At 44.5% G+C, this 24,355-nt stretch overlaps 1 protein-coding gene across 1 annotated transcript in view; it reads right to left on the minus strand.

The window, feature by feature from the left end:
• LOC143943024 (uncharacterized) overlaps positions 1–24,355 on the minus strand; it is a 172,848-nt gene that overhangs the window by 20,060 nt on the left and 128,433 nt on the right. The window contains exons 7-8 of the mRNA XM_077464506.1: positions 6,422–6,539; positions 5,314–5,415 (exon numbers count right to left, since the gene is read on the minus strand). Coding sequence (XP_077320632.1) covers positions 5,314–5,415; positions 6,422–6,539 — 220 coding nt within the window. The remainder of the gene's footprint in view (positions 1–5,313; positions 5,416–6,421; positions 6,540–24,355) is intronic.

The raw sequence follows: 24,355 nt of genomic DNA on the forward strand, positions 1-24,355 counted from the left end.
GGGCGTTGGAAAGCTGGACAAAAACCGTAGGGTCCAGGTCTTTTTTATGAAGGGGTTCAAGGTCCGCTATGGTAGAAAGGAGTTTGCGTATGTCATGAGCGCGGGCCTTCTTAAGGCGGGAGCCGTGTTGTATGAGGGTACCCCGGATCACACATTTGAGTGTGTCCCACTGGTTCAAAGGGGAGGTTGTGTCTGCGGAGTGGTCACCTATGAAATTTTTAATGACTGTGGAGACATCCGCCACGCACACTGAGTCCCGCAGCAGATTGTCATTAAGCCTCCAGCTCGCCCCCCGGCGGGCAACAGGGGGGCGGACTAGAGTCAGATAGATGGGGGCATGATCGGACCATAGGAGGTTACCGATCGCTGTTTGTAGAGGCGTGTCTAGAAGTGATTGCGATATGAGAAAGTGGTCCAATCTACTGTAGGAGTTGTGTGAGACTGAAAAATAACTGTAATCCCTCTCTGTGGGATGCTGGACTCGCCAGGCATCCACCAGATGGGAGGAATGGAGGAGTGATTTAACACGTGTCAAGGTGGAACAAGGTACAGAAGACTTACCCGAGGATGTGTCTGCGGATGGGGAGAGGGCAATATTGAGATCACCTCCAACAATAAAAGTCGACCCTCCAAAGGAGGATAGTCTGGTGAGGACTGAAGAGAGGAACCGAGCCTGGCCCACGTTCGGCACGTAAACGTTAGCTACTGTAAAGAGAAAATCTTTTAGTTTCAGTTTCAAAAATACATAGCGGCCTGAATCGTCTATGAGAGAGTCCAGAACCTCCGGGTTAAAAGATTTATGAAAGGCAACAGATACCCCCTTGGATTTGGCCTGTGGATTAACACTGTGGAACCATTGAGGGTAGTACCTATTGCGCAGTGCCGGAATAGCTCCAGCTCGAAAATGTGTTTCCTGGAGCAACAGAATTTTCGCACGCTGTTTGTGAAAATGGTAAAGTGTCTGGCTCCGCTTCTCGGGAGTGTTGAAACCCCTACAATTAAAGGAAGCAAAAGTTATCGAATCGTCACTAGCCATGGGGGATCATTGAAGTGGTGCTCGAGATCAATAGGATGAGTGACACTATGGGCAAACCCCATTGGGGTAAGGAACAGGAATAGAGGATGTAAAGGGGAGGTAAGGGAGGGGGGGAGGGGTGTGAGGGTAAAGGCAGAGAGAAGGCGGAGGGGAGAAGAGAAGGAAGAAGAGAGAGAAAGAACAGCACAACAACCTTGCATAGGTAGTAACAACAGTGGCAGGTATGGCAACCCATTCCCAGCACAGTAAACAGAGGGACATGAAACAGGGCATTTAGAAACATCAGTGACAGGAGATGGGCCCAGTAGGTCAGGCAGAAAAGAGGAGTAGGCAAGAAAGATAAAATAAAAATAAAAATAAAAAAGGCCACTAGGTGGCTCCAAAAGGCAAACATTACAAAGAAAAGAAGCCTATCAGAAAGGCACAAGTCAGTGCATCGCACAGTGATCAGAGGATCACCGTGGGGCGCACAAAAAAAAACAAACAAAAAATCCGCAAGGGGGGGAGGAGTGTGGGGGAGAAACCCAGAGTCGGGCAGCTCCCAGCACCCCGGCCCCACGGGTAAACCAGTATCAGGTGCGACCTAAGGAGTAAACTAAAGAACATAGTAAGCATAATCATCTTAGTGGTCATCAATAAATGCAATTGTAAACCGGCATAAAATAGAGAACATCTATGAGTCATAAGGGGAAGGACATGCAACAGGCCCAACAAAGGGATCAGATTTAAACAAAACAATAATCGTAAAGTAAATCAAGGGCAACACGGAGGGGACCGTTGTATACAGTGGGTTGCAAAGACAAGTCTTGAGAGCAGTCCAGGAACTATCAGCACAACGGAGAACCCCAACTATAGGGAAAGGGGGGAGGGGAACACAGCAACGGGGGTTATAAAAGATACGGAAAAAACCTGTAAACAGAAGGGTTAATCAACATGTGAGATATTCGACCCATATGGGTCCAAGGCCATCACAGGGGGAGGCCCCAGCGGCGGGAGGAGAAAACAGGCCCGGGGGCCCACTGGATCGGGTCAGTCGTTGGTATCTTGAAGCTGCGGGGACCGAGGGGTGCGCTTGCGTCCTTGCTTCTGCCATTGCGGGGTGTAGGGCAGACCTGGAGTGGTCGGAGCAAACGGCCAGTCAGGTAGGGCGACTTGAGGCAGTTCAAGCGTGCTAAGAAATGTAGGCAGGTCTCCCAATGTACGAAATACAGCGGTTTTACCCGCGTGGTGCACTCGGAGATGAAACGGGAACCGCCATTGGTATTTGATCTGTCTTGCTTGCAGGAGTTGCGTGAGGGGTCGTAGGGATTTCCGCAAAGCCAGTGTTTGGCGAGAGAGATCAGGAAGAAGCATGACGGGTGTGTCATTGAAGAGGATCGACTGCTGCGTGCTAGCGGCCCTCATGATGTTCTCCTTTACTTTGTAGAAATGGACACGGCACAACGTGTCACGAATGAAGGAGGGGTCAGGGGTACGGGGACCCGATGTACGGTGCACCCGGTCCAATTCGATCGGGTCATCCTTGGGTCGCTGAAGCAGTTGGTTGAAGATAGCCGTCACAGCTGCAGGCAGATTTTTGGGGTCAACCGATTCGGGAATCCCCCGTATACGTATGTTGTTGCGGCGACTGCGGTTTTCGAGGTCGTCCTGTTGGTATGAGAGCTGCTGAAGCAGGACAGTGTGAGTATTGAGGATCCGATCATGCGATTGTACGGTGTCCCGCAGGCCATCCATTGTGCTATCCACATCATCAAAACGCACCCCCACATCTTTTCTCAGGTCAGAGATCTCCTTTCGGTACGTTTCCTCGATCCGGAGTACACAATGTTCAAAGTCAGCTTTGGTGGGTAGGGACCTCATGTAGCTGTGCAGGGATCTAATCTGTGATTCCATGTCCCATCCATCCCCTGAACCTAGGGAGGCATTAGAGCGGCTTCTGGTAAGCCTGGGGGAGAGGGCAGAGTCCTCAGAGTGTGAAAGCAGACTGTGGGGTCTCACCTGAGACTGCAGAGCTGATTCAGAGCGTGCCGGGGATGGAGGGGCCGGCGTCCCCTTGGATGCCGGTCGGTGCTGTGAGGACGACCGACCATGGCCAAAATAATCATCGAGATCCCCTCCCGGGTGACGGCTATTACCGCTCTTGTGTGCTTTGGGCTTGTCTTTCCCCATGGTGCTGTGAATAGCCGGTTTACTGTCCGAAATAAGGGCCGTGGGGCCGGGGGAGCCAGGAGCTGAGCGTAGGCCCGACCTACCTCTCCATACGTGGGGGCAGGCCCTCACAGGTGAAAGTCCAGATCATTCAGGAGGGACTTGCATAAATCAAAACGTGGTCCTATAGGTACAGACTTGAGGTAAAGCAAGGCGACCTTCGCCGTAGTAATTCAGAGAGGTATAGTGACGTATAATCTGAGAGAATGAAAGGATGATCCAGGTAAAAGGAATGTAAAGTGGTCAGTCTCCTGCTGCAGTAGAGTAAATGAGTATACCAAGGTGTCCAGAGCTGAGTCTGTGTGCAGAGGGCTGCAGGGGATGCCTGGAGCAAGGATGCCTGGAGTAGTGGACCAGAAGAGCAGGCTGGGGTCACAAACAGAGGTGGATGGAGAACCACAAGCAGGGGGACAAGTCAATTAAAACAATCCTCCTTGGTGGGGGTGGGCAATCAGGCCTGAGCTGACAGGCAAACCGCAGGAGTGGGCCAGAACATCCGCGGAGCACGTGCCCGGGCAGCAGCCGTAGGAAATCCCGGGGATCTTCAGGCCTCAGTAGGCCGCACTAGGCCGGAGCCGGCCGCGGGGCCCCCCCGGGGAGCCACGGGGGTCACAGGGGTCCGAAACCACCCCAATTACGATCCGGGCGGGGGGGGGGATAGCTGGAGAGGACCGATGACAGCCCCTTACCTCACCCGCCGGCGTGGCTCCGGAGGTCTCGGGCGATCCCGGAGGCCCAAGATGGCGGCGGCCGGCGGAGAGACAAACTACGGATCCAGGCGGCTGGGAGCCCCAATTCCGGGGAAAATCGTCTGGGATCCCTCGGCGGCACAGCGCGGTCCGGGCAGAGCGAGTGGTTCGGCAGACAGTGCACAAATAAAGGTGGATGGCGACGGATAGCTCCGTGAGCGGCAGGAGCTCCTCAGCTACACGTCCGTCGCCATTCACGTCAGGCCACGCCCCCCACTTTTACTTTATTTAGGTGGCATTGGCAGGGGGCAGGTGGGCACTGATAACTTGGCCGTGATCGGGACTGAATTCCCTCTCACGGCCTGCCGGTGAACAGCCGATTACCGGCTGTTGTGATCACATGATCAGCTGTCATTGGCTGACAGCTGATCATGTAGTAAGGGGTCGGGATCGACCCCCTTGCTTGAATCCGCGATCAGGCGAGTCTCATAGACTCGCTGATCACAGAGCGTGCCGCGCGCCCCTCAGGGGGCGCGCAGGCCGCTCGTGCACGGGACGACGTGAATAGACGTAGTCCCGGCAAAGGAGGTCCGCACTGTAGCCGTCATTCAGCTATAGAGCGGATCTCAAGCGGTTAACAAAGGTATACGCCTAAACAAATTGCTTTTTATAGCATCTTTACCTTAATATATAAGAATATAAGCATCTGTAGAAGGATCTGTTTTTTTTTCAAGAATATATTAAAACCGGTTACTCAAGTAGATAGTTAAATTCTCCAATTATATTTTGTAAAATTCAGGGTTGAAGCTGTCTGGACCAGAGGCTTTATTAGAAGAATATTTTATCATTTTGGATATTTATTTTATCATATTCCTCACATTCAAATGAATCACCCTCTGATCAAGTTGAAAGCTCAGTTTGGTCTAAAAAGTCATCACCTTGTGGATTGTGGAAAAAATTTGTAAAAGCAGCAGTATATACATTTGTATAATATCATTTAAAAATGTCAAAATTTACTTCTGGGTTTGATTGTATCTGACCATGTTTGTCTTTAAAGCGGTTGGCATGTGCCCCCTGTCTTTTCCCCCTCATTTATACTTTACCAATAAAAGACCAGATTTATTTCTAAATCTAAAAAAAATTGTTTCTCTCCAAGATCTAATATAAACCTATTGATTGAGCAAGCCACTCATCATATAACTGCTTTGCTTGAGTACAGTTTATTCTATTTGCCTCAGATGGACATTGAACAATTTATACATGCCACCATATATCTAGTGATAGTTGGAGAGATAGCATACACTAACATTTTGCCCCAAAGGACTGCCTTTGTGGCCTGCCAGTATAACATGGCTTGTTTTTACTATTTAAAAAGCTCACCTTGTTATTTTCCATGCCTTGTTTTCCTAATGCATTTCGAAAATCTTTGAGAACATTTTCATAGTCAAGTTTGTTTTTCTTAAAGTAATTTTTGAAGGCACTCTAAAAACAAAAACTGAACACAGTAAAGACCAGTTTTAAGCAGCAATTATTAATGACATAACATGAACAACGCACAATAGAGCCAGCCATTGCAAGTTACACATGAACGGCCAGCACTGGCATTGGGGCAAACAGCCTATATAAGCTGGATTGTGACATGAACAGATTGCTGAGTGGTCTTCAGCTAGTTCCTGGTTTACCTGTGTTCTGACTTGCTATATTTAACTTCCTGTGCATGACTTGACCTGCCTTTGGATCCTTGCCTACCTATTGTGATCTTGGCTTGAACCCTGACTTAGTGTCTTCTTGTACCTTGCTGTGAACTGTCCCCGGCTTGTATCTTGCCTCTGCCAGTTGTTCTTATACCTTGCTGCCCAGTTGTTGATGACCTTTTAGTGTGTGTCCTGGCTTCATTCCTGTTCGCTGCTCAAATGTCACCCTGTACAGGTCTTTGGTCTATGTCTGGTGATCCATGCTCATCAGGATCCTCACACCTCCTGCCACTACTACCAGGGGTGTTGGACAAGAGGTGCAAGAGAAGTCCCCCCTTCAGCTTGCTTGCCACAAGGCATGTGACACCATCACCAGTATAGGGGCTTGGGGAAAAAAATGGGGCCAATTAAACAATTGCACATCATTTCAGCTGTCTGTCTCTACTGATCTTTTTTGTGGTTTTATGTGTTTTTTTTTCACAGAAGGTAACTATATCTAGGCAGCTTTTCATAATATGATCAGTTTCAATTAGGCAGGCTTAAGGCTGGTTCATTAGAAAATGTTAGTTGTCATAGGTCATGGCAGCTGACATTTTGATCTTTGGACCACAGAGGTTAGTGTAACTAATGTCATTCCACCCTTCTAACCCAAAACTAGATATGTGTTCTTCCTGGATGTGTTCTTTGCAGCTGTACGGTAATACAGGTTGGAACTGGACTGGTCGCCAATCAGTCACTGCCTTTCCTCCACTTTTATAAAAGAGCCCTTGCCATACTAAATTCGCTGTAAATACCTTCATTCTTGGATTCATAATTCTCAGGACTATTTCAGTGCCTTTTTTTTCACACTGAGCAAGTAGTTTCATTATCTCAGATTCTTGCTGAATGTTGACTAGTCTCATAAGGGTATCCCTATGAGGGAAAGAAACCAAACGGTTAGAAGATATGGCAGGAAAGTTATATTTCTTTATATAATCAGCAAAAAACTTAAAGTGGAAAGCAGAAAAAAATTAAAGGAGAAATGTGTGACTCACTGCCATGCTGCAATTGTTCCCTGCCAAATCTAAATCCAAGAACTGAGCAATCACATGACCACTGATTGCTCCATTCTTGGTCCACTTGGTGACTGTTGGTCTCTGCTCTTTGCTCTGCCCCTCCAGCTCTCACTTAAACACTGGGCTGCACATAGTGGTGTGCTGAGAGGCTGAGCCAGCTGCCGGTCAGGCACCTGGGTTGATCCCAAACATTGTTGGGATCCTTCACACGTAGCAGCTCTGTGATTTCAGCCAACAGGGGACTTTAGCCCCCTGTCAACTAATTCTGGGTCACAGAAGAGTGCAAGAAAGTACACTCCTGTGACCCAGAAAAGAAGTATGGCCAAAAGCTTGGTCCATGCTTCTGCTTTAAAGCTGAATTCCAGGAAAACAGAAATACACATGTACAGTGCCTTGAAAAAGTATTCATACCTCTTGAAATTTTCCACATTTTGTCATTTTACAACCTCTTCTATCTCCATTTGAACAGTTAACAAAAGAAACAGTAGAAACAGACCATGGCGTAAAAATGGCTAAAACCACTCTACTGGAGGCCATTATCAACCAGTTTCAAGACAGAGTCCAACCCTCTGTACTGCATTGCAACAGTTCTAGATCTTTGATTTAAAGAGCATTACTTTAATGTGGAGAAAAAGCAGTGTGCACGGGAAATGATACTGGCACAAATGGAGGTGGTGGAAGCATCTAGTGAAGGAGTTTAGAGGTGTCACACAAGTCATAAAAGTGAAGAGGAACACACTCCCTCCATATCTGATATGTTTGAAGAAATTTTACACGAATGCACCCCAATCCATAGCGGTGCCACAACAAGAGCTGCTACCCAACAGCTTGACATTTATTTAGCTGAACAGCCTATTGTCAGAAGCGTCAATCCCCTTGAGTACTGGTGCATCAACAAAATACGTTTTCCTTTGCTTGCACAGATTACACCCAGATATTTATCTGCCCCAGGCACCAGTACAGTGAGTGAGAGACTATTCAGTCTAGCATCTCATATTCTTGATGAGAAGAGAAACCGTCTCTCCTATGAGAAAGCTGAACAGCTTTTGTTCTTAAAGCGAAATCTGCCACTTTTACTAAAATAGATTTAAAAATCCGTAGCATAGACCAATTCATTTACCATGTTGAACATAGTAAATTAATTGCCATTGGACTGTGCTATTGGACAATTGGAACATACAACATAGTATGACTGACTACCTAGTATGTTCTAATTGTCTAGTTGTGCCATTTGTTGTTTGTTCATTGTAGTTCTACAATTTTTTGCACTTCAATTTAAGAGAGAACTCCAGCTTTTGAACTACTGTACCACAGTTTGTTGCTGTTGGGCCAAACTATGTCTCTACCCAAGTTGTCAGCCTGCTGCATGTGCAAATGCAAAACTGTATGTTCTGTATATGTGGCTGTCTACATACTACAGTACCATACCACACTGTGTTCCGGTGACTTCCATAAACACAGACTAGTCCACATTGCTTGCTGTGATTGGCTGAGCACCACTGCTGTAGACTAGTCTGTGTTCCATTTCCAGGATGTCTCCACCCATGCCCAGGCCGGAACACAGTGCGGTCTACTGTATGGCTATGTATCTAACCCGCAGCTACATACATACACTTTTATATCGCACATCCAGCCGCTGACATCTTAGCCCTTGTACACACAGTCGGAGAATCCGTCGGAATGTGTCCTATCGGACTGTGTCATCGGATAATCCGACTGTGTGTGGTATGCATCGGACTGATTCCGTCGGAATATCCGTCGGACCCAATTTTCTAACATGTTGGAAATATTTCCCAACCAACTGGTTCGATTGGACATACTCCGATCATGTGTAGAGAATTTTGATGGGACCAAGTGCCACGCATGCTCAGATCAAATTCCTACATCAAAACTATTGGCTACTAGCCTGAACGTAGTCCCATCGTAACGAAATTACGTCATCACGTTCTGAATGATCGGATTTTTCGACAACTTAGTCCGACCGTGTGTATGCAACAGTTTCGGACAAGATCCGACGGACAAGATCCGACGGATTTGGTTGTCGAAATCTCCGACCGTGTGTACAGGGGCTTAGGGAGAGAACTTGGGTGGTTGAAAAAAGACACAAGTCCATCCAGTTCAACCACAAAAAAAAAAAATCATACAATCCCATATACCCAATTCTATACCCACAGTTGATCCGGATGAAGGCGAAAAACCCCCAGCAGAGCATGATCCAATTTGCTAAAGCAGGGGAAAAAATTCCTTCCTGATCCCCCGAGAGGCAATTGGATTTTCCCCGGATCAACTTTACCTATAACTGTTAGTACCCAGTTATATTATGTACACTTAGGAAATAATCCAGGCCTTTCTTAAAGCAATCTACTGAGCTGGCCAGAAACATCTTCGCAGGGAGTCTATATTTACAGAATGTATGTTATATTTACAGAAACTGTGAAATAGAATAATGGCCTTCTGCCATATTTCTGTTATGGTTAGTTGAGAGAGTTGTTCTTTAAAGTACTTACTTATACATAGTTTGTTCTGTTGTTGGGCCAAACTATGTCATTGTCTGTTCCTAAGCTGTCAGCCCACTGCATATGCAAATCTGTATGTTCTGTATCTGTGACTGTCTACATACTACAGTACTATATACATTATACCGCACTGTGTTCCGGGTATGGACGGAGACTTCCGTAAACACAGACTAGTCTACATTGCTTGCTGTGATTGGCTGAGCACTGCTGCTGTAGACTAGTCTATGTTCCAGGATGTCTCCACCTATACCCAGGGCCGGAACATAGTGCGGTCTACTGTATGACTATGTATGTAACCCGCAGCTACATACATACTTATCGCACATCCAGCCGCTGACACCTTAGGAAGAGAGAACTGAATTACTAGTTCTGATGTAAATTGGAAATTAATAAAATATAAAAAAGTCAGTCTTTGGCATTTTTATATTATTATTATAGTAATATTAATTATTATTATTGGGTTTAAATAATCTTTATTTATTTTCTTCATTAATACATCTTTTATACAAAATTGCTACAAGTATACAACCTTTATATCAAATTTCATCAATAAAAAAAAAAAAAAAAAAAAAAAAACCTAGATGCTAGAAAACATGACTGGAGCTCAGCATATGACAATAGTGAGCGTTTATCCACTCTCATATTTAACAGTAATCCTACTTCCACTCTTTACCTTCTCTCCTATCCCCCTCCTCCCCTCTCTCCCCCCTTCTAACAAAAAAAAAATAAAAAAATTACCCTAGACCATTTTCCAACCATGGCTTCCACATTTTTACAAATTCTTTTAGATTTCCTCTCCTTGTATATACTACCTTTTCCTTCCATACGGTTTCTGCAATTAGGTTCGCCCAATTCCCTACCGAGGGGGGGTTTCTCTGCCTGCCACCTCTGTGCTATAAGCTTTCTTGCCTGAAACATACACCTCAGTATTGCTTTAATTGTATATAGTGAGCCTCCTATTCCTTCCGGCAGACCCAGCACACATAATCTGGGCCCCCCCCCCTAATCCCACTCTGTAAGTTTCTTTCAGAATATCAATGATCTCTGACCAATAGCGGAACAGTTTGGGACACCTCCAGAACATATGGGCCAGGTCCCTGGTATCCTGACATCTTGGACACCTATCATCTGCTCTCCACCCAAAACCAAACAGTCGCTTTGGGGTATAGTATGATCTATGCAACAACATCAAATGTGAAACCTTCTGAGCGGGCGAGATTGAGATATAATGTCCTTCCTCCAATATCCTCATCCATTGCTCATCCGAGAATATCCCAAATTCCTCCTCCCATTTCCCTCTGCATTTAAGTTTTTCCGGGCTTTCTATATTCCCTTCATATATATATATGGGTACATTTCTGCTATAAATCCTCCTCCTGCCTTTTCTTGGGAATTTAATCTATCATAAAAAGGGGAATTATTCCAAACTGGTCCTTGTTTATCGAATTGTTTATCTAAAGCATGTCGAATTTGCAAATATTTATAAAATGAGTGTTTTGGTATATCAAACTCTACTCTCAATGCTTTAAATGTTTTTAATATGTTTCCTTCATATAACTGGGCCAGCTTATCAATCCCCTTTATCTCCCAGACTCTATATCTTCCGATCAGTTCAAATTCTGACAAATTCTGATTGTTCCATAAGGGAGTATATTTGGTCAGACCTCCTAACCCTTTTACCGCCTTTACTGCCTTCCAGACTTTTAGGGCCAATTTTATCGTGGGTATTCTGTGAGTAAATGAATTTGCCTCCAATACTTCTACTATTGTCTTATGAGGTGTCCCTGCTGTCATTAATATCCCCAGATGTTGCAATTGAGCTGCTAAAAAATAGCTCCTTGGATGCGGCACTGCCATCCCTCCTTTCCTGGTTGGTAGCTGTAAGGTCTGTAAGCTAATCCTTGGCACCCTCTCTCTCCATATAAGTTCTCTAAATAATTCTTCAATTTTCTTAAACCATTTTTTTATCTACCCATATCGAGGAATTATGCAACAAATACAGCAACTGAGGCATCCAAAACATATTGATCAAGTTACATCTCCCTGCAACTGATAATGGAAGCTTCTTCCATATTTTATTTGTTCAACGACCTCCATCTGCGGGACTACCAACAGACTTCGGTTCCCTAGTGAATCCACCGGCATCAGGCATCAGGGCTGATTTTTCCCAGTTTATGACCAATGCCGTAAAACTACCAAAATCGGCCAGGATATTCATCCCCTGTCTGAGGGACTGCTCTGTGTCCCCCAGAAAGAGGAGAATGTCATCTGCATACAATGCGATTTTCTCCTCCCCCGTCCTTCTCTGGAAGCCTTCCATATTAATGTTTGACCTAATTGCGATGGCTAATGGTTCCATTGCTAGAGCAAAGATCAGGGGTGACAATGGGCACCCCTGTCTTGTTCCCCTCTCTAATAGAATCTTATCTGAATACTCATTATTGACCCTAACTCAAGCGCTGGGGCCATTATATAGGGTTTTTACCCAGGCAATAAACATAGGACCAAAACCAAATGCACCCAGTGTTCGCCATATGTATCCCCATTCTAAACTATCGAAGGCTTTACCCACATCTAGAGCCATAACTGCTCTTTTCCCTGCATTTTCTGTTGGTAACTGTAGGTTAAGGTATAGCCTCCTGACATTCATGCTAGTGGATCTACCAGGGATAAATCCCGTTTGATCAGGATGTACAAGTCTTGTGATAATTTTGTTCAGTCTGGCTGCTAACACTTTAGCTAATATTTTAACGTCAGAGCAGAGGAGAGAGATAGGTCGATAGGATTTCGTATCCAATGGGTCCTTCCCCTCCTTATGCAAGACAATTATAGTTGTTTCAGTCATTGATTTGGGTAACCTCCCTTCCTCCCTTGCCCAGTTTAATACTTTGAGGAGCTCTGGGGGCAATATTTTTCCATAATATTTAAGTTTCCACTGGCAGACCATCGGGTCCTGGGGATTTCTGATTAGCCATTTCTACCACCGCGGTTTGAATTTCCACTAATGTTAATGGGGCCTCCATTATTCCTTTCTCCTCTTCAGTGAGGGACGGAATTTTGATATTTTTAAAAAACATCTCCATTTCCTCTTCCTTCGCCGCCCCCTGCGATCTGTACAGCTTCTCATAATATACTCTAAAAGTGTCTATAATCACTGAGCCCTGTGTTGTAATTTCTCCATTCTCCGTCCTGATCGCGGGGATGGCAGATGGCGAGGAATTGGTCCTCACCAAATGTGCCAGCATCCTCCCAACTCTTTCCCCCTTCCCATAAGCAATTTGTTTCTGAAACAATCTTTTATTCTGTCTTCCTAATAATCACCGCTTTATATTCCTGTTTTTTTTCTAACCATATATTTTGTTTCTCTGGGGTGGGGTTTTCCACATATAGTCTTTCAGCTTCCATTACTTCCCTTTTAACACTATTCTGCCATTCCTTTGATGTTTTCTCAATTTTCGCTACCTATTGGATGAGAATTCCCCTAAGATAGGCCTTCAAAGCACCCCATATCACTCTTCTTACTGCAGTGTCTTTATTAAACTCTACAAACTCTTCTAACTTAAGTAGTACCTCATCTGGTTCGCCAATTATCTCAAACCATACTGGGTTCATCTTCCATATTCTGGGGGTTCTTTTTCCTTCTAAGTTTACTGATACTATCAATAAAGAGTGGTCAGACACCCTCCTGGCTTGATATACTATATCCCTCACTACTCGATTTGCTTCCTCATTGCCTAAAGCCAGATCTATTCTTGAGAGTGAGGAATAGGAGCTTGAAAAACATGAGTATTGTAGTTCACTCGGGTTCCGCACCCTCCACATATCAAACAGCCCCCCTTCCTGCAAGAACCGAGACAGCCGGCTTTGGTCTCCCAACTGTGTATGGCTTCCTGATGGAAACCTGTCCTGATTTTTATTGATAACCTCATTAAAGTCCCCCACTAATATAACTGGAATACCAGATTTACTCACTATAAATTCCAATAAGCAGTAAAGAACTTCTAACTTACAAGGAGGAGGAATATATATTTGCTAATATATAATCCCGGTTCTCTATTACACACTGCAGAAAAATATATCGCCCCTCTTTATCTATGCTGATCTGCCGACACGTAAATGCTACTACTTTCTTTACCAACACAGCCACACCCCTTGAATAGGAGGTGTGGACTGAGTGGAATTGATATTGATATTTCTTACTTTGATTTTGTAACTTGGTTTCTTCAGTTAAATGCGTCTCCTGTAGGCAGATCAGCTGTACATCACCTTCTCTGAGGGCATCAAACACTGCTGCTCATTTAACAGGTGAACCCATCCCTCGAACATTCCATGACCCAATATTCAAAGCTCTAGTCTGCATACCTTAAACATTCATTAACCAGGAAAACCAATAACAAAAATACCCTTACGAACAAAGGAGTAGTATCCCTGAAAAGTACTGGGGGGCGGAGGAGAGAGAAAATATATATATATATATTTCCTTGGTGGGGGGAGGGGGGAGAGGAACCCCTTTAAACAGAAAAATCACTATATGCCTGTGTAACCCTTTGTATATCACTCTAACATCCTGTGTTAATCTTCCCATCAGAATAAAAACTATAGGTTTTCCCTCTACTCGTGTTTTCATCCCGTGTTTTATTTTTAAATTTATTTTATCAGCTGCTTTTGTGCAAACTACCCCATTTCCCTGCATCTTATATCCTTTACTACTTAAACCCTCCCCCCTCCCCCTCCCCCCCCTTATACCGTTCTAGGTTACCCCAAGGGGCTTTTTCCGTGACCAATACATACCACCCTGTGCAATCATACCCCTGCCCCCTCCCCACTTTCTTTCCCAAAACAAAACCCACCCCCCTCCCTTCCCTCCTATCCCTCCCCCCTATTCCCCATTTATACACCAAACATTTCTTACTTCTATCCCTCTTTCTCTCATTCATTAATTCCCTATTCTACTGTGTGTCGCCCGCCAAACAAACATATTATACTTAGTACTTTAATCGCAACATATCCCCGAATATCCCCACATTCCCCCGTATACATACATATTTATATATTCCCTCCCCCCCTCTTTTTTTCCCCCCTTTTCTCGGGGGGAGGGGAGGAATTTCACTTCCTCCCTAACTGACCCCCCTTTTCCTCCACCCAAGTTGTCGCGCTTGCCGGGGAATCAAAAAATAAAGTCTCTCCCAGTGCTACTACACGGAGTCGTGCTGGATACAACAAAGCATATGTGACCTCCAGTCTCTGAAGTTTACACTTAACTTCTATAAATTCCACTCCGCGCTTCTGCAAATCAGGCGAAAAGTCAGAATAAAACGATATTTTGGCTCCCTTATAAATAATAAAGAAAAAGAAGAGAACTGCGCAATCCCTAATAATTCTATTAGGATGTAAACCACTCTACCTTAAAAAAGTGTATCTTGTGATCTATTGTTCTAACACACCAAACTTATGACTAAATAAACCATAAGACATTAATTATAACTAAATACAATAAACATATATATTGCCCCTCATAGGTTATGAACCAAAAGGAAAAAAAAATGTACAATTCTAAGTCAACGATTCAAAGAAAAGAAGCATGTAAAGTAGAATCAAACAGTACTGAAAATGTATGTGATAACATAAAGTCCATTAAAAGTCCATCTGGAGAAACACCCTGTGTGGAAGGGATCTATTTAATCGTAAAACTTTTCAATCAACGTGAAGTGAAACCAGGTGCACCTCCACCAGACAAGTAATAATAGCCCCTTACCAGACGTCCCGGTAGGGAGCGCTTAATCGCAAAATTGGTCTGAAGATGGATCAAACTTGAGCCCTCCAAATGGAACACTTTAACGTAAGACAGGTTAGGAGATACGCCAGTCATAAACCATCCAGCAGGGGAAAACGCTGTTTGGAGCGGGACTCAGATGTGTAGCATTGTAGGATCAAGGAAGGTTCACCATAGGGAGGAAAAGATGCTCCAAATAGTGTAAAATCATTTATTAAAACGAAAATATAAAAAACAAGAGATGCACTTACAAACATGAAAGAACATCGGGTATATCATCAAACTGGGCAAGCGTCGGCCGATCGCGAACACCAATCGATATCCCTTCTGATACCAGTTCACATGAGGCAAGTCAGCGTGTCACGCCACCCAACGCGTTTCGTGAAAAATTCACGTCGTCTGGGGTATAGAAATAACACTTCCCATCTCTCTGGCTTTACGAAGTAGGACTGCTTTGTCTTTATAGTTCAAAAATTTTAATAGCATGGATCTAGGATGTCCTCCCCGTAACGGTATTCTAAACGGGACTCTGTGTGCTCTCTCTATTGCAAATTGTTGCAAAAAAGTTTCTCTTCCAAAAACTTCAATAAACCATTTCTCCAGAAATATAATTGGATCCGAGTCTTCACATTTTTCCAGGAGACCTACCACCCTCACATTATCCCTACGGAGTCTATTTTCCATTTCATCCAGTTTTCCTTCAAATTTCCCCATTTGCGCTTTTGACTCTTTAACCTCGTGATTTAATGGGTACATCTCATCTTCAATCTGACTGATTCTCCCTTCGGCTGCAGTTATTCTATCAGCCGTTTTCTGAAGTTCATGCCGCATCATAGCTATTTCCTCTTTAATACCTTAATTATTATTATTAGTATTATATATTATTATTATTTTTTATGCCTGTTGTATTTGGTATTGTGGTGCAATGTGCACTGACTGCAGTCTTATTTATTTATTTTTATCTTCTGTGTCCACTGTCCAATGTTATGTGGGTTACTTTTTATTAAAGTACTTTTTGACATTACTGGATTGTAGTATTCTTTTCTTCATAAAATTAATGATTAAGTTCAATATATATATATATATAATATAACGAATACGAATGTAACGCAATTTTGTATATCCAATAATTTTTTGGGGTAATATATATTTAAAAAAGCCTGTTTTGGTGCTGTTTCGGCATCGGTTTCGGGATCAAGGAACATTTATTTTTGGTATCGGTTTTGACATTGTTGGCATATTATGATGTATATGAGGTTCTATTTAATAATAAATGTTATATTATATTCATAAAAAATTTATTTCAACTTTAATTTAACTCTCAGCTTTGTCCAACCTTGGATACCCAACTCAATGCCAAACTACAGTGATGGGCCACAAGGAGCACGGCAGAATCTGGTCTCCAATCCCTCTAAATCTAGCCAGCAGAGTACACTCAGTGTCCATAGGACTTTATTCCACAGCCACTATGGGTCTTACACATTCTGATTATACAACCATATCCACCTAAAGTCTACCTGAAAATCACAGCCCCCTTTTCAAGCTCCCAAAATCAAAAATTACTTGTACCCTGTCTGGTCAATAATGTAACCTCTGGTATCCCTAGTGTGGGGTGCAACATTTTCCCCTCTGGGTTATATATTTGTAGCACCCGCTACCTTAGATAGGTAGGTGCTAGAGTAGTGGGTTTGTTTTGTGCTGTCAGTGCAGGTAAATTTAGGCAGGCGTATGCTGTGAAAATCAATGAATTACCGGCACAAAAAGGTTTAACAAATTATATCTTAGTTTGCTGCAATCTAGTATAAATGTCCCTATATAAGTAGACAAATTTAATTTAGAATATACGTGTAATGTGGATTGCACTAACTACCACCACAATCATTTAGTGTCAAATATCACTTTCACAGTGTTCTATACAAAACCACATAAAGTGCCGTGCCTCAATTAAATTCCTCACTCCACCCTCAATGAGAGCATATCAAATTGTACATCTTACTATGTAAAGTGCAATTATTATAAACAATACAAATAAGAAAATTAAAAAAATAAACAGTATATATGTGTATAAATAAAAAAACAATTCCAGTGCCACATGAATGTCCTAAGTGAGTGATCACTCCAGTGCCACTAAATTCCTCCTGTATAAAGTGCTTCTTTTATAAAGTGCTTCTTCTATCCACCAACCGAGTGACTTCACCACCACCTGCCAAACTGGCCACTCACCAGATTAAATCTGTATATGCACCTTTAGTTCATTTAGGATAACCACTCAGTTAAGGGTTTCACCAACAGCCTTTCCAAGCAGTATATGGGAGCCTCTTGCACTAATTGTTTCTCATAGAGATATATAAATAGCCATCATAGTGTAGTATATAGTAAAACGTTTATTTAAAAGATAAAAAACAAAAATTTAAACTCACATGTGCCTGTGCCTATGCCGCCACCAAGCATGTCCAGCCTTATGCATGGGGATGGGGTTCAGGTCTGTCTCACTATCGCTCTTATCCCCTACAAGTAGCGGCGTGTGTCCCACAGTCTCCGAGTGCGTTCCAAGCCTTGTTTTCTCGTGGTACCGGAAGTGACAAAACGGTGTTCCCAGCAGCCTCTACGCGTTTTGCAAAATGTATTGCGTCATCAGGAAGCTGTGAGCTAAGCCTGTTTGTTTAGATCTGAAGGCAGGGGAGTGGTTTAGTGTAGCAGCAGGTGACTGACACGTGCTTCAGCTCTTGGGAGCGCTCCTCTGGTTTTCAGAAGGTTCTGGAAAAGAGGCAGGGCAGAGAGCTGGAGTGACATGGGGTGTATGTGGGAGCCCTGACCAATCCCCAACTAGGATTGGCAGGGGGCAGGCCTCCTATATATATACCCATTGCCAGCTTGCTGTGGGAGGAGTTGTTGGGTGAAAGAACTGAATGATGGAATGTTAGACTGTTGTGGTCTGAGGGAACCCCCTTTCTGTGGGGAGGGGGGGTGAACTCAGGCCTGGAGCTCGGGAGCTGGGAGGGTGCCTCTCTTTACACGGTCATTGAGAGGTGTCCTGGAACAGGGGCAGGAGGAGGACAGTTGGGAGCACTGCCAGGCAAGTCATTCAGGAGGGATCCATGCCGTGGCTGGGAGTGAGAAGCACAGTGAGAAGCTCTGGGAGACATGCCAGGATTTGGATGTAAGGCCAGAGGGAGAGACTGTGGTGTTGTTTTGGAGTCAAGTCGTTGCAGCCACGAGGGCTGGCAGGATATGCATTGGACGTGCTGGGAGCAGTAGTCCACCAAGGATCAGTTAGCACAATTACCTTTTTCATCTAAAATGGTTGCTACTAGGAAAATGTTAGGACTTATTCTGAGTGAATCATGTGCTAACAGTGACAGGAATCTGGAACTGGACAGTAAGGAAAGCAAGTGATCTCAAGTAGTGTGCTGGAGGAGATGTGAAGTAGCAGAGACTGTCAGTTTGCATTCATGTCCATTACTAAAGATTCATCATTTGGGCATCCCATGTCCCTTTTCCCCATAAAAGTTTAATCCCCTATTAAAAACAACAAAAACAAGCAAGAGACTGTTCATTGACTGGAAAAGTGTTCCTAAAATGGATGTCTGACCAGCAGGGTGATGTGTTGATGCTAGAGCATGCAGCTACCCCACAGGGGCACTGCTACATATTTAATGAAAGCACAATATAAATAAAATAGACGATAATCTATTTTTACATGCTAAATATACATTATTAGTTTTCATTTTAATTTTATTTTAAGAAATAAGTATTTTTTTTTTTTTTCAGAATTATACTTACCTAGGTGGATGCAGCCTCAGTCTGAGGCTACATCTGTACCCTGCCAGCTCTAACACTGAGACCCGAGAGATCAAACACCACTGATCGCTCAGTTCGTAGGGCTCCCTTTACAAAGAGCGGGTGACTGTCAGTCACTGGCTCTCTGCTCTGCCCCCCCCACAGCTGGGCTATGGAGGGGTGGGAGCGGGTGGCCCAGTGGCTCCTTGAGGTGGGTGAGCCAGGTGCAAGTCTAGGCATGTGGGTGGATCCCGATCATATGGTCGTTATCTTTTGGCAGCCTGGACTGGCTGTGTGACATCAGCCGACAGCGGGCTTCCCGCTATCAGCAGAAAATAGGTCACACCACAAGATAAGTACAGCCAAACAAGCTTTGGCCGTACTTCTCCTTTAATTTAGTGTTTAACCCCTTCCCACCAGCCACAGCATCCCTTTAACTGGGTCTTTACACTGGGGGGTGGGGGGCAAGAAGGACTGCCCAATTATCTGACCATTGTGATTGGCTGTTACATGATCGGACGTCAGTCCTGCCAGCTCCCAATCATTACTAGAGAATGGAAGCTGCCCTCAACAGCATGGTCGCTGTGCATAGTGAGCATGCTCTCAGAACAGAAACTCTTAGCCATACATGGATGCATATGTGCAGCGTATGGGCATTACCGAACACCCTCTGTACCGCTCCCCTCATCTTTTGCTGTACAATTTTGGATTTCACCTTATTTTCTTTCTAGATGATATTGTCACCATGACAAACAGAGGAGTTAATTATCTAATAGGGACACAGAGAGATGTTAACTGTTTATCTAAAACTAAAAAAACAGGTTTTACCTAGAGATATACTTTACATTTTCAGCTACTACGGACATGCGGCCGACAACCCCAGATAAGTCATGGATTGGACTGAGTCCAGCTAAGCCATTTCCTGGAAATGCTCTGAATACTTGTAAACCTCCAAGCTGTAGTCTCAACAAATGAACTCCAGAGTAAGGCATGGTATCAAAGAAACAGTATGAGGAATATGTATAGGGTGTAGAGTGTTGGACTGGATACAAAGGCTGCAGAGTGTTTTGGTATTGGGGATACAGGGGGTGGGAATTGTTGGGGAAGTGGAGATACAGGGGGTGCAGTGTGCTAGGGCTTATTTCATTCCCAGTCTACATGCAATAAACTTTGAACCAACGCCCACTTTACTGACCACGCTTTTATGGCTATGCACTCTGAATTGTGCATCGTTGGGCGTGCAATGCTTATCACAACATTTCTTCTTGATACCTTCAAGGCAACCCTGTTATCCATGCATGCGTATCTTGGTGCCTCCACCTCCACTACCACTTCTTGTTCATTGTGTAGAAGTGGCCATCTTGGTAGAAGAGCAGGGATTTGTGTCCTTATGTAAGAACTGCCCCCTGATGGCTGGTGGGGTAGCTATCTGGGGGCAGTTATGGCATGAGGATGCAAAGCCCTGCCCCACTAAGATGGCCACCTCAACACAGTGCAGAACAAGTCATGGTAAACCAGTAATTGGGAAAGGATCAGCTACAGGGAGCCAGTAATACTGGTGATTCATCTTTGCCCTCTGCTCTACCCTGTCCCTGCCTATTTTGGACAAAGCTTGCACAGCAGAGGTTCTCTGTAGGACATAATTGAGCCTAATGTAATGATACAATTGGTCGGCCCATCTTTGAAAATTCAAGAGTTGTTTGTATGCCAAAAGACAATAGTATTAATCCCTTCCCATCTGCACCAGTGTCTCTTTAGGAGGTTTTGAACACCCAGGGGGGCTGGATCAGGGAGCATGTGACCACACTGATGGCTGTCACAGTGGTCACATGATCAGGAGCCAGACCATTAGTGGTAACCAAGAGATATCTTTGACAGCTCAGTCTGTGTGTTTGCCACAGAAACCCTGGCTGCAGGTCGTGGGCGTTAAAGTCCACCCTTTTGCCACCACACATATACTATATTACCAAAATTAGGACGTCTGCCTTTAAATGTACATGAACTTTAATGGCATCCCTGTCTTATGCCGCAGGGTTCAATATTGAGTTGGCCCACCCTTTGCAACTATAACAGCTTCAACTTATCTGAGAAGGCTGTCCACAAGGTTTAGGAGTGCATCTATGGGAATGTTTGACCATTCTTTCAGAAGCGCATTTGTGAGGTCAGGCACTGATGTTGGATTAGAAGACCTGGCTCACAGTCTCTGCTCTAATTCATCCCAAAGGTGCTATACTGGGTTGAGGTCAGGACTCTGTGCAGGCCAGTCAAGTTCTTCCATCCCAAACTCACTCATCCATGTCTTTATGGACCTTATTTGAGCACTGGCGTGCAGTCAAGTTGGAACAGGAAGGGGCCATCCCCAAAGTTGGGAGCATGAAATTATCCAAAATGTCTTGGTATGCTAGCGCCTTAAGAGTTCCCTTCACTGGAACCAAGGGGCCAAGCCCAACCATTAAAAAAAACAACCCCACACCATAATCCCTCCTCCATTAAATTATTTTGACCAGAACACAAAGCAAGGTCCATAAAGACATGGATGAGCGAACACCTTTGGGGTGAATTAGAGCGAAGACTGGGAGTCAGGCCTTCTCAACCACATCAGTGCCTGACCTCACAAATGCACTTCTGGAACAATGGTCATACATACTTATAGACACACTCCTAAACCTTGTGGACAGCCTTCCCAGAATGGTATAAACGAGGGGGGAGTTTGGGACTTTAAATGAGGCAGAAAAAGGAACCAGATGTAGAAGGAACGTTTATTATACAGCCATAAATATGACATAATATAAACAAAATAGATATCACAGTAAAAATAGTAGTTGCATGAACTTAGATACAACACAAGATTAAACATAAACAACAGAGTGCTGTGTGGTAACATTGCCAACGTTGCTCCAAGTGCAGAATAGTATAAAACAGGAATACATGTCCACACAGATGAAGTAATTAGCGTATGCATCTTTGTAAGCTCTATGCGCTTGGGGGAATAAATACCCCCTCATCAGGAGCTGATGTGTATGACCGTTCTGTAGAAAAAATTATATAGAACATTGAACATATAATAACCCCAGTAACAGGAGAGGTAAAGGGGAAAGGAGCAAAAAAAGGGGGGGATGTTCAACCCCCTACTCACTTGAGAACTCGACATGTCACAGCGGAATTCTGAGAGGACAGGAAGCATCACAAATTTCTCCGCCGGGAGCTGAGGTGGGAAGAGCCCCCAGGACAGAGGACAACCACAACTCCCCACCAGGGCAAAGAAGCTAAAGTAAAAACATGGTAGAATAAATATATATATATATATATATATATATATATATATATATATATATATATATATATATATATATATATATATATATATATATATAGTATTAATAGAAAGTGAATATCGACAACCACTTGAAGGTGAAGTGTGGAGAGAAAATATTGGGTGTGATAGCCATAGAATGATCAGCATAGCAAAGTGATGAGAGATTGGAAAAGGTAGAGAAGATAGGAGTGTAATATAACCTCCCAGATTAACTGGGAGAAGAATAATGGTGTGAAAACAAATTGTAACCCCACAGATTGTGGGAAAAGTACCTGTGCAATTCCAATACAAGAGTGTAAAGAGCTGTAACCACCCACAGACAGCTGAGAAAACCAAACCAGACGGGGATATTTTTAGGCAGCTATCCGCCCAGGGGCCCACCCACCAACATCACGCTGGCATTGTACAATTGGAGGAGGACTTCTGCCCGAGCCTTCCCAGAACAGTTGAAGCTGTCATAGCGGCAAAGGGCGAGCCAACTCAATATTGAAACCTACGGCATTCTGGCACCTATGGTAGCTCTCTCTGCTCTGAACTGTCATGTAACACATTAGCTGGTAGAGGAAGCATTCTGCACCACTTACTTCCTCTACCCTCTGCCAGATTCGCTGTACTAAGCCCCTTCGAGTCCTGCCCTTGATTGAGTCAGGTTGGGTCCCAGCACTGCAGTTGCTTGGCCCATCCAAGAGGCAGCTTACATTCCTGCCCGCCACCGCTACTCTGACAGTTCCAATGGGCGGAGCTCTCCGATCATCACTTTCTTGTGACAAGTTTGGAAGAAAAAAGCCTGCGCATACCATATAGCAGTGACAGCTTTCCAGAAGAAGTAAGGGAGCTGTGTAGGGGGGGAAAGCTTTTGTTCAGAGAGAACGGTGAAAGTGGGGTTTTGGGGAATCTGCACAGAGGAGAACTCGGATGGGGGGGGGAAACTGTGCAATGAAGAGGGCTGGGTGAGAGCAGAGAGGAGAGATGGGGGGGGGTAGCAGAGAGGAGAGCTGGGGAGGATTTTAGCAGAGACGTGGGGGGATTTTAGCAGAGATGAGAGCGGGGGGGGGGGGGGTAGCAGAGAGGAGAGCTGGGGGGTGGGGATTTAAGCAGAGAAGGAATTTTGGGGGGGGGAGGGGATTTTGCAGATAGGAGAACAGGGAAAGTGTGTGGGGAGGGGGGATTTATGCAGATAGGGGAGCTGAGGCAAATTAAGCAGAGAGGAGAGCAGGTGGGGGGGGGGGGGGGGTGTGGAGAGAGGATGAGGGGAGATTAGTGCAGAGAGGAAAACTGGGAAAGGGGGAGGTATGTGCAGAAAGGAAAACCGGCAAAAGGGGAGATTTGTGCAGAGAGGAGAGCTGGGAAAGGGGGAGAATTGTGCAGAGAGGAGAACTGGGAAAGGGGGAGTGAGTGAAAAACTGGGAAAGGGGGAGATGTGTGCAGAGAGGAAAGCTGGGAAAGGGAGAGATTTATGCAAAGAGGAAAGCTGGGAAAGCGGGAGATTTATGCAGAGAGGAGAGCTGGTAAAGATGGAGATTTGTGCAGAGTGGAAAACTGGGAAAGGGGGATTTCTACATATTACCATTATTTGGTGCCGCTGTACTTCTCTACCCTAAGGAAGGTGTGGTTTGGGGTGAAATTTGGACATGGTTTGGGGTGGGTTTGGGTGTGGTTGGGGGCGGGAAGCTGGCTGGGGAGGGAGAGTTCCTGCACCAATTTTCTGAGAAAAAAAGCCCTGGGCATGACACAAATGATCTTTTTAGCCATTTGTAAGGGGGCAATTCTTGCCACTAACTTCCATAGTAAGATGCATTTTTCCACTCATGCTGGATGAATTGTATTTAGCAGTGTTTCCCTATATTTCCCCGATATGAACATTTTTCAAAGGTTCTTTTGGGGTAGAAGTTTGAGAAAGATTGTTGTAGCACATCATATTCTAAAAAATAAAAAAACATACTTTAAAATAATGATGTCATACCTTACCATAAAAATGTCACACCACTTCCTCAAACGCAATCTATCCAAAACCAAACTTTTCCTCCCCCGTGTGCCCCTTCCCCTGATCTCTCTGTCAAAATCGATGGAACAACTATAAGCCCATCTCTGCATGCCAAGGTCCTAGGTGTAGTCCTGAACTCTGAACTCTCCTTTAAACCCCACATCCAATCACTGTCTAAATCTTGCCACCTCAACCTCCGCAACATCTCCAAAATATCCCTCTTTCTAACAAATGGCACAACAAAGCTCTTAATTCACTCGCTGGTCATCTCTTGCCTCGACTACTGCAATTCCCTCCTCATTGG

Source organism: Lithobates pipiens, unplaced genomic scaffold, assembly GCF_037356315.1.
Source record: "Lithobates pipiens isolate NorthernLeopardFrog02 unplaced genomic scaffold, aLitPip1_a1.2 Scaffold_30, whole genome shotgun sequence".
Taxonomy (NCBI): domain Eukaryota; kingdom Metazoa; phylum Chordata; class Amphibia; order Anura; family Ranidae; genus Lithobates; species Lithobates pipiens.